Below are 18,490 nucleotides of genomic sequence, written 5' to 3' on the forward strand. Positions count from 1 at the left end.
AGCCTTGTAGCCAAATCCTGTGTCTTATGTTCTAACTGGACAGTTGTTTTCTCTCAGGAGAATGGCACATGAGGAGATGACCTCCCTTCCTTAAGACCATTAAGAGACTATTCTGTAATGTTCTCACCATGACGAACAGATGGAGCTGAATCATAGTTTTGAGCTGCATTTTCCTGTTCTAAAAGATAATATTGGAGTAGTCTACATTAGGGACTCATTCTGTGTCTTTTCTTGCCTGCTTCTCATGCTTCCTACTGCACCATTGGCAACTGAAAACTTGTAATAGCAGATGACTTTGGAGAGTCTAATTGTGAATGATATGTCTTCTCCTTTGGGTTTATTTGGCCAGAGTAGTTTGTTTAAATGGTAGCTCACAGAACCGCAACCGTAAACCAGTTCGGTTATACATAAGAGTTCCTTCTTCGGAGGAAAGTAATCACTTTATGCCTTTGAAATTGCCTTTTATTTTTTTTTACTGTAATCAGTAGTTCTGATTTTGAGGCTAAAATGGGCCTTCAGTTCTGAGAAGGAGCCATCAGCGTTCAGTGTAAAACTTGATGTTCTGGTGCCTGAACTAGAAATGTCATTTTGATGCACCGCTAGAACAGCCTCCACTGTTCCGTATCAGGAAAGCTGTTAACTTTGCCGCTACATATATGCTCTTCAGAAATCAAATGTTTGCTTCATGAATCACAAAAAGAAAAAAAAGGATGAAGGGAGGTGCATTTCGTGATCTTATCCCCATCAGAGGTGAAATCAGACTTCCTTGCTGTACCAGTATAGGAGACATTGTTTTCAGCTAAAACTTGGAGAAACCAAGTATTTGTGTGATGGGAGAACTCCCAGGTGCTCTCACCTCATTCTCCTTGAAGTCTACACAGATGCCTCACGGTTTTTGTTTCTGTGCCTGTGGTTCTTCTCTAGTCTCATGGCTCCTGGTGTTCTCTTACGTATGCCTACGGGAAGAGTTGAGCTCTGTATCCTGCACCACTGGATGGGAGAGGGGTGCTGCCAGGGAGCTCCTTCCATGGCCCTGACACTCAAAAGTCACTTTTTGTTAAAGACATTCTAGTTCTGTTTGTGAAACAAAACAACCCTTTTCAAGCATTCTTCCCTTCACTGCCATCCTTCCTCCTCACTCCCATTCCAACCGAAGATACTTACCTTAAAATGATTTACCCTAGAGGAAACTTTATTCTTTAAATAAAGCCCCAAGTAACATACTATGTCAAATACTGTTCTTTTTAACCTTTGTTGTGCAAATAAAATGACCTGAAAATGAGGAAGAAAAGTAGACGATTTGGGCCAGGCCATGTTCTTGCTGAGTGTACGTGCTTCTTTGCCTGTAGTTCTGTAAAGAGAACACATTGATTTTTCTGAATATGCTATCCTGGGATGTTGAATTACACAGATTTGTCCTTCTGATGCATCTGTCACTTCTGAGGGTCTCTAACATTATTTAGGACTTGTAGAACTTGGTAAATAGATTAAATATTGTCTTCATCTTATAGAAGATGAGGTATCGTACTTTTTTGCAGTTAACGTCCTCACTTAACATCCTCAGAAAGAAATTATCCACAGAAAATCTTATGTGGCTGCTAACTGACATCCAACTATTTATCCCAGAACTGAAATTGAAGGACTAAAATTCACTATATAAATAGTAATATATTAAAGACAATTTTTAGAAACAAGGTATCATAATTACATGTGTATATCACTTTAAAACTTTGAGGTACTGAGCCATTCACAAATGCACAAATGTCAGTGGGCAATGTGAATGTTTTGTTTCCTCAAAAAACAGATGACTTCCACTGAAGATGGACTGAATTATCTTTTACAGGGGTTTGGAAACTTCATTCTAAGATTTGAGCTTTTGGGAGTACTAAGATGTTTTCCACCATGCATCCCAAAACCGGTTGTTTCATCAGATATATTTTGGTAGCAGTTTTTCCAAGAGGCATGTTGGCATAGACCATCTCCTTTGCAACACACATTGCTAGGGTAGTGTAGAATGCCTGCTGCGTACAAGTTGTTTTAAACTCTAGACGTATTATACTTCATCTGGTACGGTAGAAAGCAGAGTAACTCTTTCATACAGATCTTTTCCTCTAATGTTCTATAACAGCGATGAGAAAGTGTAAGGTACTTTTAAAATAATAAAATGAATTAATAAATGTCTGTTCACCTCTACACCAATTAAAACAAGCCAGTGATAGTTTTACCACCTGCTTGTGATCAGCAGCATAATACATTAAGGTATGCAGTTGGCAATATATCTTAAAATACAAGGAGAAACAAGGGGAGAAAACCAACCAAAAAAACCCCAAACAACAAAACAAATAGAAATAATCTGAAGGGAAGGAAGAGATACACCAGAGTCAACAATGAACCTGTTCTCCTGCTTCTGTGAAGTGTATTTATGTGGAGGAAGGTAGAGTAGTGGTTGCTGAGCTGATCCTGGCGATGCAGAGCTTAGCTTGGGCTTTCCAAACAAAACTGGGCAGATGCTCTTTAAGGATGAGGTGGCACTTCTGTGCTCTGTTTAGTTGCTTACATCTTCTCTCAAAAATGTATGTTTAGTCTGACATTTCTCATGTTTGCTGTCATCCCAGAAGGCTGTGTTTTCTTTTTTAGGAAAATTTCATAACTGTCCTTTCTGCTGTTACAGACGTTTATCTGATGGCTTGCGGGTAGAAGTGTTTAAAAATAGGACTTTTTTACCCAAGAGATGTTTCAAATACTTTCAGGCTCGGGTAACTCAGTGATTTAAAACATCAGAACTGATGCGTAAGTTATCTTTAATCAGTAATGTGCCTTTTGGAAGCTTTATTTTTGGAACTGGGGCAGATTTTGAATATACCTAGCTATATAGCTATATACAAGAATTTTCTTAGTTTCAGAAGAATTCCCACTAAGGTGTGAAGCTCTGGATTGCTTGGAATATTCAGTTGCTTTACAGGTTATACAAGAGCATGTGGGATAAATATAGATAATGGAAAGGTATGCAACAGAATGAGGGAGCAGATGTCGATGCTTTTTGGAATATATGGAGCTTTTACTTAGGACAAGTATTCCCCAGTATATTTTCCTGTAACTGCCAGCCTCAGATTTCAGCCTGTTCCATTAGCAGCACTTCATAATCTTGACAGAAATAATAGAAATTAAGTAAGGACATGGTTAGTATCTAAATATATTCTGAGATCCAGTAATTATGGAAATCGGTAGTACAATGGAACAGAAGAGATAGTGGTTATTAGCTCAGTAGTTGAAAGAAGATATCCGTTTGAAAGCTATGTTTTCAATCTGATCACAATTTGAACGGGAAACTGAAAACACTTGATATTCCACACTTTTTTATTATACATGATAAAATTTCTAGTTCCTGATTGGTTGTTCTTTAATGATCAAAACAGCATCCAGTATCCAAGGTGGAATTGGAAGTACCAATTTCTATAAAAAGTAGGCAATATTTGTATCGATAGGTTCCTCTACTACTTTTAGATGGAAATGTCCTTGATTCAGCTTTGTGTTACTTGCACAGTGGGAACCACCTGTCTGATCCCTCCTGGTGAAATGAGGGGTTCTGGAGGGCTGCTACGTACGAGTGGCAAGAAATAGATGCCACAATGAATAAACTATACAAAGTCTTATGTAGCAGAGAAGATAGCAGAGGCTTTCTGTCTAACAACATAAAAGGGGTTGCTCTTTGGATTGTAACTGGACAATCACTCTTAAATGTTAATTTCCAACAAAGACAGGACTTCACTTAAAAAAGGGGAAAACCTCACGAGCCAAGGTCGCAGTGATTTTAAAATATAGTGTGGCCTTTCTCGCCTTTCCTTTTTCTCCCACCAGTCCCTGGATGTGCCTCATCCCAGGTGGTTCTTTGAGGTAACATACCTTTAATAGCTTCCAGGACAAAATTTACGCCTGCAAAGTAATGTTATCTTCAGCCAGATTATCCTTTAGTGCTCTTCAGCCTTCCCACACTCAGCTTCTTTCAGGAAATGCAAACGAGGCCAGGCAACATATGATAGAGCTGATCAAAATACTGGGGAGAGCTCAGACATCTTAGATGATACCAACAAAATGAAAAATGATAGGCAATATGTTACTGACTTACCAATATTCCTGAGTAACAGACGCAGCAATGATTAACAGACTTAATATAAATTGATGTAGAAATTTTATATCTTTAGTACTGGAAACCTGTTTGGGCAGCAGTAAAAGTGAAATCGGTACAAATGTTAAGATTTTCTGCCAGAAAAGATGCAATAAGGAGAACAAAGCTTAGCAGTGTTCCCTGGGGCTTGGATTAGGTGACCTAATACCTCCTTTCCCCTGTTTCTTTTCTCCACCCACCAGCTAAGGCACTGGACTCTTTCCAGGAGTCAAAAATAGCTATATTCCTGGATTATTCTATACCTCTGCTGTAATGACAAAAGCTTTTCTGTATTGTTAAACTATATACTGAGCTTTAAACTTTCATTATGTAACTTCTACTTCACACATCAGCATATGAAAAACACCATGTATTTCTCAAACATAACTTCATAGTATAAGTTGCAGATTATTTTTTATTTGTTTTCAAGACATAAATATAAATTACAGATGACCTTGAAATAAAACTGGTTCATTATATTCATTTCTCATTGCTTCCATTAAAAACAAAGGTCAGATCAATCAAATTGACAGCTGTTTCTAGGCCTTGCCCTACTGATGTTGTAGGAAGCAATGTTTTGTTGGTGTCTGTTTTGACAATTCTAGAAGTCTATCTTAATGAGAATAGTGTGGGGGTGGGGGAAAACATTGCAACATCCAGAAGATAAACATATAGGTTACTAATTTCATTCAGTAGTCAGTCCAATTCACTTTCATAATTATGAAGAAGGGGCTTCCACATTTACTGACAGTATCTGAGATATGAAGAACTTAATTCTAGCTGGAGGTTGTGGAATGTGTGGAGGAGGACTTACATCTTCATATGTTTGTTTCTGTTTCAGAATCCCTTGCATATTTTAGCTGTCAGTTATTCCCATACACATTGTAATGGTTTGGAGGGTGTTGGGGGCCCCTCTGCTCCCTATTGCTTAGGGAACCAGTAGATATCGACAGGAATCTCACTGATTTTTATTTCATGTGCTGTGTACTATTGAATCAAGTAATGCTATAAAATTTCTTGGTCAGCACTGGAAGTAGCGTTGGTTCTTTAACAACTCTCTGCTGAGTACTTCTGCTCAGAGGATATTTAGACAAAACGCCTTTCTGTCTGTACAGCTTAATCTCCCCATTTCTCTCTTTAGGTCCCTGATTTGCTAGGAAGAATTGCTTGACTGACTGTTTGAGGACTGAGCTTTGACATGGTAGTAGAGGTCTCGAGCATGTTGGTTGCTCAGTAGCAAACCCCTTTTTCTTCTGGTGTGCTAGAAAAAGCTGCTGTTCTGCTCTGTGTTCACTCCTTAGTTCCCTAGATTTTAAATGTCAGTTTAAGGACAGTTGTATTGATCCAAGTCCAACTGGCATAAGACAGTTTGCATAGGTACAATTCCCATATCAAACTCCAAGAGCTTTGACTCAGTAGAGCATATCTTCTAGAAAGCTTAGTTAGTTACTATTTATTGTTATGATTGATACGTGTGCATTACAGAAGAATTTCAGTAGTGCCATCTTCAGGTTTGAGCTCATTTTGAATCCTATGCATGGACACTCTGGATATCTTGCTTATGAATAGACTTTGTTTTTCTTATCATACTGTCCTTTTTGAATTCAGGGTTTTTATATTTGATCCATAGCACGTTCTGCTAAACTGGAAACACAGACATCAGAAAATTCAAGATTTGATGGCTTCTCAATACAGCTGAGTGATTCAGGCTCCCTGAGGGCTTGGGAATACCCTAGGATAGTAAGAAAGTTGAGACATTATATCAAAATAACATTGACGTTTGACTATTAAGTATTTATGTTCGAATAAATGCATTCTTGTTTCTATTTGGGCAGGTGTTATATTACCCTTTTTGGCTTTGAGGATGTGCTTATCAAAATTCAGGGGATCCTACCAGGATGTGTGCTGTTCTGCAGTACGTGATATGGGGCTCTGTGAACAAGCAGTGACAAAATTCACCAGACCAACCTGCTGAGCTCTTCCCAGTGGTTTCCTGGAGACATTTCTTAAAAGAGAAGATAGATTTTAAAGGGTGGATGAATCTAGATTTAAAACCTTAAACGTCTTCCTAACCCTTAAAAAATCCATTCCATTTAATGTGCTTCTGCAAGTCAGTTTAGAGTTGCCATCTACATGTTTTATATATCTCTTACTGTACAAAAATTGTTACCAGTGGCTGGATACTAATTTTGGAGAGGATTAAGGAAAGGATTTCTGGCTACGTCTCTCAGAAGAAATCAGTTGCACTTATTTAAATGGAATGTCTTAATTGACCTACTGTTTCAATACGTGCAGCATCCAACAACGGGCCTCAGTACCAAGACTTCTTTTTTTTTTTTGTACACACTGTGCTGAGTGCAGCAAGCATCTCATAGGAGGTGCCATTGCTCAACCTGCTCATGTAAACCATGTAATCATTATGCTTAAAATCTGACATATTTTAGTCCCTTTCTTACTTCAAAGTGTTTTGTCTTGACTTAAAGTGAAGTTGAGAGTGAAGGGGTTGGAGTTGGGCATTCTGGATCCTGTTTTTGGCACTGCCACTAGTCTGTTGTGAGACTGCCTTGCTGGTATTTAATCTCTGTGTCTGGACTTGTGCAATGCCTCTACAGTACTTAGCTAATACTTCCAAAATAGGTTGTTTTAATATGCTAGTACTTGTAAAACATTTTGAGGCCCTTGGATGAGAAATGGAGTTGGAATACAAAGAGGTAGTTAATGGAACTGAAGTGGGTGAGGGTGAAACTTCTGGGGAAGAACTGAAACTCAATCTGACATTAACACAGATGAAAAATGAGAAGCCTAAAAATGCTGCTGGATCTTGTTTGCTGCCTTCCCTATACCTCAACAATAATGTTTGCTGAACTGCAAGCCCACTTCAGAAACCTTACCCCAAAAGATATTTCTTAGAAATCAGTGGCAACGGAATCTGAGGATTTTCAGCATTTCTGACTTGGAGCTTGCTGCATCACTTTTAAATTCCCACAGAAAAGTTCCCATCTTCCATCTCTGTACTTTGTCGTATGCAATATGCTGCTGTTTCTATAGGAGTTATTTTATGTGGCATAGTTGTGTTCTCAAACAATTGTGTGGAGGTAGAAGTAACTGAAGAGTTTGAAAACAAACAGGTACAGTGACTCACATTATCCTAAAAGCACAAAATTTGAGAAATCCAGAATGAAGATTTTCCTGAGAAATGTATTAATTCCTTTCCCCTTTTCTGTGTGTTTCACAGTAGACTCCTTTATTTGAATTTCTGTAACTCCCCAAGGCCACAGCTGAATTTGTGCAAAATACTGGACTCACACTTCACAAGAGGTGACATTTAACTTAGCTTGCAATCTTAACAGATTTGACTAAGAAAAGGAAGTCTAGAGGTACTGCATGATCAATGAAAAACAAATTCTAGTAAAATAGGCAGATAGTTTCCCTTTGGGAAGAATTCATTGTTCTCAGATTCCCAGTTTTCTCCTGCATCTTCAGCAAGTGTTACGTCAGGGAGTAACCTTGGCAAGATTGGTGGATGAAAAGCTGGACAGGAGCCGGCAGTGTGCGCTCACAGCCCAGAAGGCCAATCGTATCCTGGGCTGCATCAAAAGTAGTGTGGCCAGCAGGTCAAGGGAGGTGATTCTGCCCCTCTACTCTGCTCTGGTGAGACCCCACCTGGAGTACTGCGTCCAGCTCTGGAACCCGCAGCACAGGAAAGACACAAACCTGTTGGAGCGGGTCCAGAAGAGGGCCACAAAAATGCTCAGGGGGATGGAACACCTCTCCTATGAAGAAAGGCTGAGAGAGTTGGGGTTGTTCAGCCTGGAGAGGAGAAGGCTTCGGGGAGACCTTACTGTGGCATTCCAGTACTTAAAGGGGACTTAGAAGAAAGATGGGGACAAACTGTTTAGCAGGGCCTGTTGTGACAGGACAAGGGGAAATGGTTTTAAACTAAAAGAGAATAGATTTAGACTAGATATTAGATATAAGGAGGAAATTTTTTACACTGAGGGTGGTGAAACACTGGCACAGGTTGCCCAGAGAGGTGGTGGATGCTCCATCCCTGGAAACATTCAAGGTCAGGTCGGGCAGGGCTCTGAGCAACCTGATCTAGTTGAAGATGTCCCTGCCCATGGCAGGGGGCTTGGACTAGATGACCTTTAGAGGTCCCTTCCAACCCAAACTATTCTATGATTTCATCTAGCTCATGAGAATAATCTGTAGATTTTACAGAACAAGGTAGTACTGGGGGAAAATCGAGATGGGATCCTCTCTCAGAAGGAGCTTCTCAAGCCTTCCAGTAATTGCCAAGGTTACCAGAATAGGACACATTCATGCAGGCAAGGAGCTGTTCAGTGTAGGAATGTTATCTCTGATCATACAATTATCTTTACAGGAGGCAGGCTGTGTCAAAGCTGAGATAAATAAAGGATTCTGGCAGCTTTCATGCAACAGCTAAGCAGCCTGTCCTGTTAAGAAAAACAGTTCCCTTCAGATGATCTGTGTAATGTTCATAGCCCACTGACTCTTCCAAAGTAAAGAATCAGATTTTAAAATGTGTCCTGTTTTGGATGTTTGTGGATTTTTAACTGATCAGTTTATTGCATAAGAAGCTGTCTTGGCTTTCAGGTAGCTCCCCTCTCTGACTAGTAATGTAGCTTTTTTCCTGGCAAATGCAGCCTCATCAGCCACTTTTCTCTCAGTTGTGACTAGTTGCAGACTTTTGGCTCTGTGGGCCCAGACGCACTGACGAGGTAGAATGTCAGCTAATGGATAATGAGCGTACTCTGCAGCTATCTCCCATCAGCAAGCTACAAAACAGTCTGGGGAATACAACATGATGATTTGAGAGAAGCACCTTTCCCCTCCAGAGGAACATTAGAGAATAAGCTTTAGCGTCTACAAGAACTGCATTGGAATAGACCTTGCCCATGCATATAACATATAGGAGGAAATGAGGGTAGGAAAGCTTCGAATTTCCTTGTCCCTATTTATAGTTTCTTATTGTAGCTTCAAATAAATTGGTGTGAACTTTGTAACATGATGTGAGCAAATTGTTCATCATCTTATCATGTTAATGATACCTGTATCTCCCACTTTTTTCATCCCTTAAGTAGCTTTGTGAACTGTAATGCTTTTCCTTCTGATAGTTGATGGCTTTGTGGTGCAGAAAGTTGGCTATAAGTAGCATTTCTCCTGTTTCACATTTGGTAACAAGTTTGACAATGGCTTTGCAGCTAGCCAGATAAGTCTTCATGGCACCTTTTAAAAACAAAACCAACAGACCAAGTAGACCAAACGGTCTGTATAGACCAAACTCCTAGAAATCCCTTGCTGAAGCTGGTAATCAGTTGAGTTTCTGTATCGTGTTCTCCGATGTAGAGCTGTTTTCTTTGCAAAGTGAAGTGGGGGGATGTGACCAATCCTGCATCTCAAGTATCTGGATATATAAATTAATTAGAGAAAGTGCTGTCAATATCCTTCCTACTTCTTTGAGATTTTGAGGCACAGAGCACTTGTCAAGCTCACAGGACATCTTGGCTTGACCACATCCTTTTGCATTAAAGTTTATGCAGATTTCTCCATCTCTTCATTTTTTTAACACAGTTGCATTGAGTCATGTAGTCCCACTTAGAGTTTGTGCTGTGACAGCATTGGTTTGATTCTCTGTGTACCAGTTATACTGGGTCTTCATGATGAGAATGGTGGTGATGATTTGTATTTCGAATAACATACTTAAAACATCATATATGTTCATGAAATGCGTATAAACAGATGTCAGCTTGATTTTCAGTCCTTTCTTGCCTTAGAGTGATTGCTGCCAGTCCTTCTCCCCACCCCAGATATTGCAGCGTTGAAACAAGCATTTATTTTTTTTTTAATACTCCATTAGTTTTATTTAATTATATGGGAATTATTTTGTATTTCTTTTTTTTTTTTTCTTTGAGAAGGCTGACAAAAAACCCTTGAGGTTGTTAGAAAACAAGAGGCATGAAATAATTTCAGATGGATAAAAAGTTCTTGTTGTTTTTATTGTCATCCTTTTTTTCTGCTTGTGGACTTTGCAGCTATGTTGGGGTATGCATCAGAAGAGAACAAGTTAAACACAGATTGTGAAAAGATATTTCTGTTGAGGTAGCTGAGCCTAGCTGATGGTTCTATTGTGTATAAAGAGTTCCAAGTAGAAAACCTCTTGTTTTATGATGATTTAGTATATTCCTTCTTTGTTTTCCCTCACCTTGGTGTTCTTGCGTTACCCAGAGTCCTTTGGTTTTTCACTGTCAGCCAGAAGTGGCAGAGCAATATTCCAGGTCAGTTCCCCTGTTACTGAGTGAACTCAGGGTTGGAGAATGTAACACAGATTACAAAAATAGATTTGGCTGAGGTGGTATCACCATCTAGAGAGAATGAAATGAAATGTGAATCCCAGCTGAAAAGGCAGTCCAGTTCCATTAAACTTTGAAAATACTAACACAACATAAGGCTTGGCAGCAGGAAATGGTAGAGACCACAGTATCCCTGGAAATGGAAGGTAATGTTCCCGCCTGCCACCTGAGCAAGCTTCTGTGGTTTATACCATAAGGAAGCCCTGTAGTTCAAGCCAAGGGCACAGCGGCCACTTGCCCACATCATAGAAGAGTTCAATAGTACTAAGGAAGAGAGAAAAACACTCCTGGCAGTTGTCTTTGTGAGATTTTATCTTTCTGGAGAGGGGTTGGAAATAAATGCCACTAATTATGGCAAGGCCTATGTAGTTTTCTGTGAAAGACTAAGATGGTACCGAGTGAGCAATTGCCCTGAAAAAAAGGCTGTTAGGAATAAACTGAGAAACTGCAAAGGATGGAGAAAGAAAACAAAAACTTGGAGGTCAAAATGTGTGAGGATAAAGTAAACATTGCCAAAGCTTATGCTGGGTTAGACTTTGCAAAGGAAAGGAAAGCAAACAGCTGTATTCCTTAAGCATGTAAGTAAAAGCAAGGTGAGGGAAAGCAGAAGTGGGTCCACAGTGAAGGTGAGGCTGACATAAAATGCAATTTTATGTATAGTCAGGCAATCAAATGAATACCTGGCCTCCAGTTTTGGTTGGGACAATGGCATTGGACATGGGAGCAAAGGAAGTCAGTGTGTAGCAAGATTTGGAGATGAAAATTAACCCAATGAAGCTGGAAGCAAAATCTAAATATTACTATATTTTAATGAGTGGAAATAAAATTCGACCAAATTGTCTCAGAAGAGTGGAAGAATTGTACAATGAAATTGTGAGCTTTGTGGTAATAATTTGTGATTAAATCAAGCTATCCTGATGTACCTTGACTATCTAATTCAGGGTAATACCTACTACTGGGTGACAGAAGTATGACCTGCAGATAAACAATTAAAAAGAAAAGGAAAAAAAAGAAAAAAGGTGATCTGAACAAGTACATATCGGTTAATCTAAACAGTAGATAAAACACCTTCTTTGAAGGAATAACTAAAGACTGCTAGTTCTGCAAGTGAAGTCCTTTGACCTTATGAAGGTAAGTGGTATAAAATGTGACATGGATTCACCAAAGACTATGCCAGACTAGCTTGACAGCCTTTAACGACAAAGTAACTGATTACGTCCATAAGGGAAATGTAGTGCATTTGAACAGTCTGGACTTCAATAAAGCACCTGAAGGCTGCCACGTGGAAATAATTATTTAACCTGGATAAAATGAGGGAGTAGTACACGAAGTGTCAAGTAGCTAAGAAGTTGACTTAAATGAGAGATTAGAGGTTTTATTGAAAAAGGAAATAATGGGGTTGGATGTCACCTGCGGACGGTGGAGTTTCACCAAAAATGGTCTGGGGACTGATCTTTGTAATACTTTCACTAAGGTTACTGGCAAAAAGAGGAAAAAAATCTGCTAATGAAATTCATTACTGACACAACATTTCAAACCCTCATCAATGCAGAGGAGGATAGGCATGTTATACACTAAGAACTGCAAAATGTTGCAGACTGTAATATTAAAAATAGAAATGTAATAGTAGAAAGTACCAGGTCATGCACTAAGAAAGTGTTGAGAGTTTTGGCTACCAACAAGGTGCTTATCAATTGAAAGCAGAGAAGGAGAAAGATCTGAATATCAGTCAATACATAAAAGCCACCAGTATTATGTGGCGTATAAATAGGCAAGTGTGTTCTCAGCGTGTATCACATGAGAGATTTCTGGCAGGGTTGTATGTTACACTGATAAGGCCTCATCTGGAAGGCTATGTTCAATTCTAATCACGCAGGTTCTGGAAAGATTAATCCAAACTGGGACAGGTGCAGAGACCTAGGGGATGATTAGCACACTGAAGAGCTTATCTCATGAGAAGGAGGCTTGGCTTGTTTAGCACAGCAAAATAGAAGCTAGGAAAGATTGGGCTCTGTAAATAGTAAGCTGGGTAGGGGTAAACAGTGGCATGGTATTTAAGTTAAAATACTAGAATTTCAAAAAGAAATGGATGAATGCAGGTTAGAATTTAATTCATTGAGTACCACAGTGAGTGAAGCTCCTGTATAATTTTCTCCAACTGCCTGGTTCACATGCCCTTGCAATTTTGTGGGATTCATGGGATTTGTGCTTGCAAACATCTGAGCTAGATTTTCCCCTGTAGTTCATTTCATCACAAACTCTGATTAAAAAGCGAATTAATTCAAGTCTATGAAAAGTTTTAAAACTTGCTCCAGGTGGGCCTTTTTCATTCCCTTCCTTCCCCATCTTTAAGTAGTAGTAATTTTTTTGTTTTGTTTTGTTTTTTATTCCCTGATTCTGTAGACCTACCTTGACTGGTAATAATTTTAACATTATGCATCACGATTGCCCCATAGCATTCCTCCTTTTGTCTCATAGAATATATGCAGTCTGTGGTCAGGCCTTCCCCGATGCTTACTACATAGGCTTCATTTCATCTCTAGTTTTTGTAGCTAAAATGTCCTTATTTCCTCTCTCAGCTAGGACATTTAACATTCTTTTTAGCATCTATTAGCCAAAACCACTAAGATTCCCTTTTGCAGTCTGGCTCCCCAGCAGGTTCTGCCAGTAGTGGTGAACAGGATAATGACATAAGGTATTCTCTCGCTTTATTTACCTCCCTCTGCCTCATGCCCTGTTTCTCCCAATTGCTCAATTTCCTTAAAAAATTACAGTTCTGACTGTTGCATTTATTGTTTATTCACTGGCTTATTCTTTAGGTTCTAATGTAAATGGGCTGGAAGAGCCTAGCCTTGCTAAGCGGCTGCGTGGCACGCCTGAGCGGATTGAGCTGGAGAACTACCGACTGTCACTGCAGCGGGAAGAAGAACTGGAAGAGGTTCCTGAAGAGACACTAGCAGAGCATAACCTGAGCAGTGTGTTGGACAAAGGAACAGAAGAGGATGTGCCCAGCAGGTTAGCACACATTGTCCATCAGCTTTTTTTATACCCATCCCAACAGACTTTTTTGCCTGCTTTTCCCTTTGTTTTTTTTTAACATATTATTTACCAGGCTGCCCTTGCTAAAGTTGTTGAAAATGTTCTGCGTATGTACACAGGTATTTTATCTTGTAGTATCTGTTCTTCTAAATAGCTTACTACCATTCTTAGAAGACACCTATAGTACCATAATACCATGAAATTCAGTCCTAAGTTGGAAAGCATTTAAAAAAACATTTTTTTAAAATTGTATCAAAGACAAATGAGTCTTTTGAGCAAACAGAACGTGGATTCAAATGGGAGGGGGTTCCAAAGTTAACTTCTTTTCTATATGTTTTGTGTTACAATTCAAAACCAGTTTTGGTTTAAAGATTCAGGCTTGACACACATGTAATGCTGACTGAATGTTGATGCAATGCCTGAGAGATGTTAATTTAAGTAATAGGTATGGCTGTTGAAAAACATATTGTACCGTCACAAATTTCCCTTTATCTGCAAAATGATGTATAAGCACATCAGGATCCAAATACGTGCAGGTACAGCTACTGGAAATAGTTGTTGCAAGAATCATTGAGAGAAAATATGTGACGAAGAATGCTGGTGAACTTAATAGTCAATCACACTTTTTGCAGAGTCTCGATCTCTTAATATGGTTTCTAGTCATCTACTTTGCTTTGTAGCAATAACAACCCTTCCTTTTCAGCTCTCAGTGTGTCCAGTAGTCGTCTTGAAATAAATTCAGAAAATGCTGTTACTCATTTCCTGAGACTTAGATCCTACAAACGTATTCTATGTATGCATTACCTACAGGTATAGGGCTGTATGAGAAATTCCTTACTACATTTATACATGTGAAATTGAATTGGATTGGTGTGACAAAGAATGCAGGAATAAATATGTTCATTAAAATGTTTACAGGATTAATGTAGTACAGAATCTGTCATTTATTTATCTGGTAAGTTTGAAGATGCAGCAGCTGAAAGGGAGTAACTTTTAGTAGCCTGAACTCAGCCTTGACAGAGAGTGTGTACATGTGGACTCATGAAGGTGTGGCTTTCATATAAGGGCCTGGCAATTGCTAATATCTTGTACAGCTGTTTTCGCTGAAACCTAAATAATACTTTTTGATTAATTTCTTAACATATCAATTTCTTTAGAAGATACTATTTTGGCATTTTACATAATTAAGATCTTATCTAGTGCTCTGGTTGAATGGTCACGGGACTATCTGTGGGAGATGCAAACTCTGTTTGCTTCACTCATCCTTCCTTTAGCTCCCTGCTCAGGCCTAGGAATTATATCAACTGTGACAATATAGGCATTAATGATATTGAGGGGGTTGTAGTCCTTTATGTTTCTAGCTCTAAAACAAAATTTACTAGCATGGAGTATTATTATCGGTCTTGATTTCAGTAAATCAGGACAGAGTAGGCCCACTCGGTAAATGGCAGAAGACTTCCAAAGGAGGAGAAGGGTTAGTTAAAAAAAGTGGAGTTTTGGCATTTTGACATGAAGCTGTTGGTCAGCTCCAAGAGGTGTTTTGTGAGATTGTGGAGACTAAGGGCAGTACACTACTAGGTTAGTGAGTTTGATTTCCTCTGGTAGGGTGCTACATTTAGTTCCCTTTGTCCTACATACTTCCCTTAACCTGTATTAAACTATTTCTGTCTGTAATAGACTGAAGCATATAATTCTGCATGCGAAAAGCATGTTTAGGGGGCAACTCACACTCTATGATAGAAAGGAAAGAGAAAATACATCAAATTCCCTGTCAGTTTGACCTGGAAAAAATTCTGTCTCAAATCCAAATATGGCAAGCAATTTACTCAGAGCATTGATAAGGCTGTGCGGGCCAAACATCAGAGAGAGAATTTTCTAGATGATGTAGCTGTTGGGTATCCTCTGTTCAGCTCTACCCGCTGCATGATATGTCACAGAAAGCCCCCCCAAAAAAACAAGGGAAAAAGTCTGTCTGCTTTTTCAGCAACAAAAGAAAAAAAGTTTGACTCTTGCAACAAGCCAACCAAAGCCCTGATTTGATCATCTTCACTGTCTTGGTGCAGTGCTGCAGGGTTAGGAGCAGGCGGAGGAGATGGGGAACTTTGTTCCCTCCGTGTCTTCCGGAGCAATGGATTGGGCTTCAAGGTTCAGTGAGGTGTTAACTCTAAATCAAGCAGAGACCACACATTTTGGTGCACAGCTTCCCATTACGCACACACTTAGGAGCATGCACACTGCAGAGGAAATTTACAGAAAACAGTGTTCAAAGTATGTTTTTTCAAAAGAAAGTTAATATTGTTTAAGCTTCGACAAGAAAAAAAAAAATCATTTAAGCAACCAAACCCTGACTCCGCAGCTTTTGAGGGGTGGAAAACCCTTTAGATGCCTTATTCATCCCCTTTAACTTGCAGTTACTCCCAGTATGTCATCTGCAGTTTGGTATAATACCCTGTGGCCTTTCGAAGGAGTGTCATAGGACAGCTTGTGCTGTATGGACTTGTATGGCAAGGGAAGAGAAGAGCTTCGTTTCCACAGTTCAGGTTTTGGTTCCTCTCCTTAGCACTAAATCTGTGTAGGTACACCTTTTTAATGAGATATTCAACTGCTTATACAAATTCTATAAAGCCACCTACTTTGGTCTTTGATCTCTGCTTTATAGGGGTGAAAAAAAAAGTTTCAGCTGTTGAATTAATTCCTGTGGCACAGAATTGCCATGCTGAAAGGAATGCCCACTATACCAGGCCATCTCACTGCCATCTTTCAGCTTCTCATTTCTCAGTATTCAAAGGTCAAACAAAAACCAAGTTATAAATAAAAGCCAAAGAAGGTAAAGTGAGCTATGTGGTAAAGAATTTATGTCGTCAATATTATATGTGATAAGCCGGCTGGTTGAAGAGCAAGCAGCTCGTCCCATTCAGCGGTCATGGCAACAGTTTGAGCAGCAGTAAACCTTATTGACAGCACACAAAAACCCCAGCATTCAGCACCTGTCAGGTTTATTTCCATACCAAATGGTGGGAAAATTAATCAGGGAGGAGGGGAACATCACTTTTTATCTCTCTGACCATGTCTGCATAAAGCCTTTGGAATATGCTCTGGTCTCCTGGAACATGTCCCGAGTCCATGGCATGCAACAGTGCTTGTATTCAGTATTTACCATGTGAAAACCAGGCAACCTGTTAAAAATAAGAAGTATTCAGTTTATGCTGTGAAAAAGTGGGTTGTAGTTTGAGCAAAATAATATTATATATATGCAGAACAGTGAGGAGACTTTAAGAGCCTATGGACAGAAGTATGTGACAATCAGAGCATGAAAAAAGTGGTGTTTTCCTTATTAGCTTTGCTATCAGAAATAGTCTCTCAGACAAGTAGATGAATAAAATTATGTAAATATGATATGTTCGTGTAGTGTTAGACTAATTTGAAGTTCTGCACCTGAATATGTTTATCTGCAATATAAGAGAAAGAGTGCTGCCATATATCTTTTTTTTTTTTTGAAACTGTCAGTTTGTCATATACTGTAATAAAACCTGTGTATGGGAAACAGAATTACAACAACTGTAAAGTTATATTTTTATAGACCTACCTGAAATTTAAACTTCATTATTTTCAACTTGTTCGTTTTCTCTCTCGTCTATATGGAAGGGGTTCTGCTGAAGGCTGTTAACTACAGTGATAGCTGTCATAAGGAAGCAGCAGAAGTAGAATATTGTTCTCGGATGATTCACCCAAACTCTAACCATTCACAAACAGTTTTCTCCTTCAATCCAGATGAATTTGGGCCTTTTTAAGATTTATATGGGAAGCATCCAACTGTTGCTCTAATAAATGCAGTTCTTTTATGACAATGATCTATTAAGGAAAAACAAAGGAAGAGGACCTTTTCACCCTGCAGATATGTTCTCTGAATGTGCTGTAGTTCACATTCATTTTCCGGTGACAAATGCAACCATCTTTCTCCTCAGTACCTCTAGATAGTCCAGCATGTAAGATTGAGCTAGATTAAATGTCATTGTATACGCAGTTACATTTCTTGCTGCTGCTGCTTATACTGAGGAACAGTAGACTGTTAAACAGAGATGTCACTAAAAAGCACTAATGATTTACTGTTTTGCATGTTTTAGACTTTGCTGTGAGAATAAGCAGCTCGTTATTGTAATCATCCTTGCACTGCTTCCCACAGTTTCTTGCCACTGTGTACTTAATTGGGTACATATTATAGTTCTGTCTGTGATGTAGAAAAGTAAGGAATTCTGTATTTTTTTTCTTTCCAGCTCTCCTTAGCTCACATGCTGTATCCTTTGGCCCGATAGTTGTGTTGTGTATTCTTTCTACTCCCAAAGCCTTCTGTGGTTCACCCCAGCAAGTGCCAAAAACATTTTAGCTATCCAAAATGCTAGCAGTAGCTGCCATTATCGAAAGACGTGACCTTCTACATTCTGACACTGCTAAGAACTCTTGCACCGGTTTATCCAAAGCAATGTGATCCGAAGAAAGCAGTTTCTTTCTGCTGTAGTCAACTGTCACAAACTGTAACAATTAATGCTGCACAAATATTTGGACTTGGCTTCACAGGCACTTTTCTGCTGCTTCACCTTCTCTAAAAGAAGCAGGGCAAGGACTGTACTGCAGCCCACACATGCTGTCACTAAAATGCCTATGAAATATTGAAAGCAGAAAATTAGTATTATGGTTTCCATCGTATGTTTTGGGCTTGTATGTATTGAAACAACTTGTCAGTTATCTAAGACTGATCTAGGAAACATTAACTAGTTGTTTCTTTATCTTTTTTTTCTAAACCCTTATAGTAGTTCAGAGTCTGAGATGGAGGAGGAAGATGAGGAGGACGAAGATGAACTACTGCTGCCTCAGCAACCCCCTTCAGACTTGGGTGGTGTGCCATGGAAAGAAG

The 18,490-nt window shown here is 39.2% G+C and overlaps 1 protein-coding gene across 1 annotated transcript in view; it reads left to right on the forward strand.

Moving 5' to 3' along the window:
* MICAL3 (microtubule associated monooxygenase, calponin and LIM domain containing 3) overlaps positions 1-18,490 on the forward strand; it is a 114,523-nt gene that overhangs the window by 50,386 nt on the left and 45,647 nt on the right. The window contains 3 exon segments of the mRNA XM_009332877.1: positions 13,359-13,554; positions 18,387-18,485; positions 18,487-18,490. The exon segment at positions 18,487-18,490 is cut by the window's right edge and continues 133 nt beyond it. Of these exon segments, the coding sequence (XP_009331152.1) occupies positions 13,359-13,554; positions 18,387-18,485; positions 18,487-18,490 (299 nt within the window).

Source organism: Pygoscelis adeliae, unplaced genomic scaffold, assembly GCF_000699105.1.
Source record: "Pygoscelis adeliae isolate BGI_AS28 unplaced genomic scaffold, ASM69910v1 Scaffold38, whole genome shotgun sequence".
In the NCBI taxonomy this organism is placed as follows: domain Eukaryota; kingdom Metazoa; phylum Chordata; class Aves; order Sphenisciformes; family Spheniscidae; genus Pygoscelis; species Pygoscelis adeliae.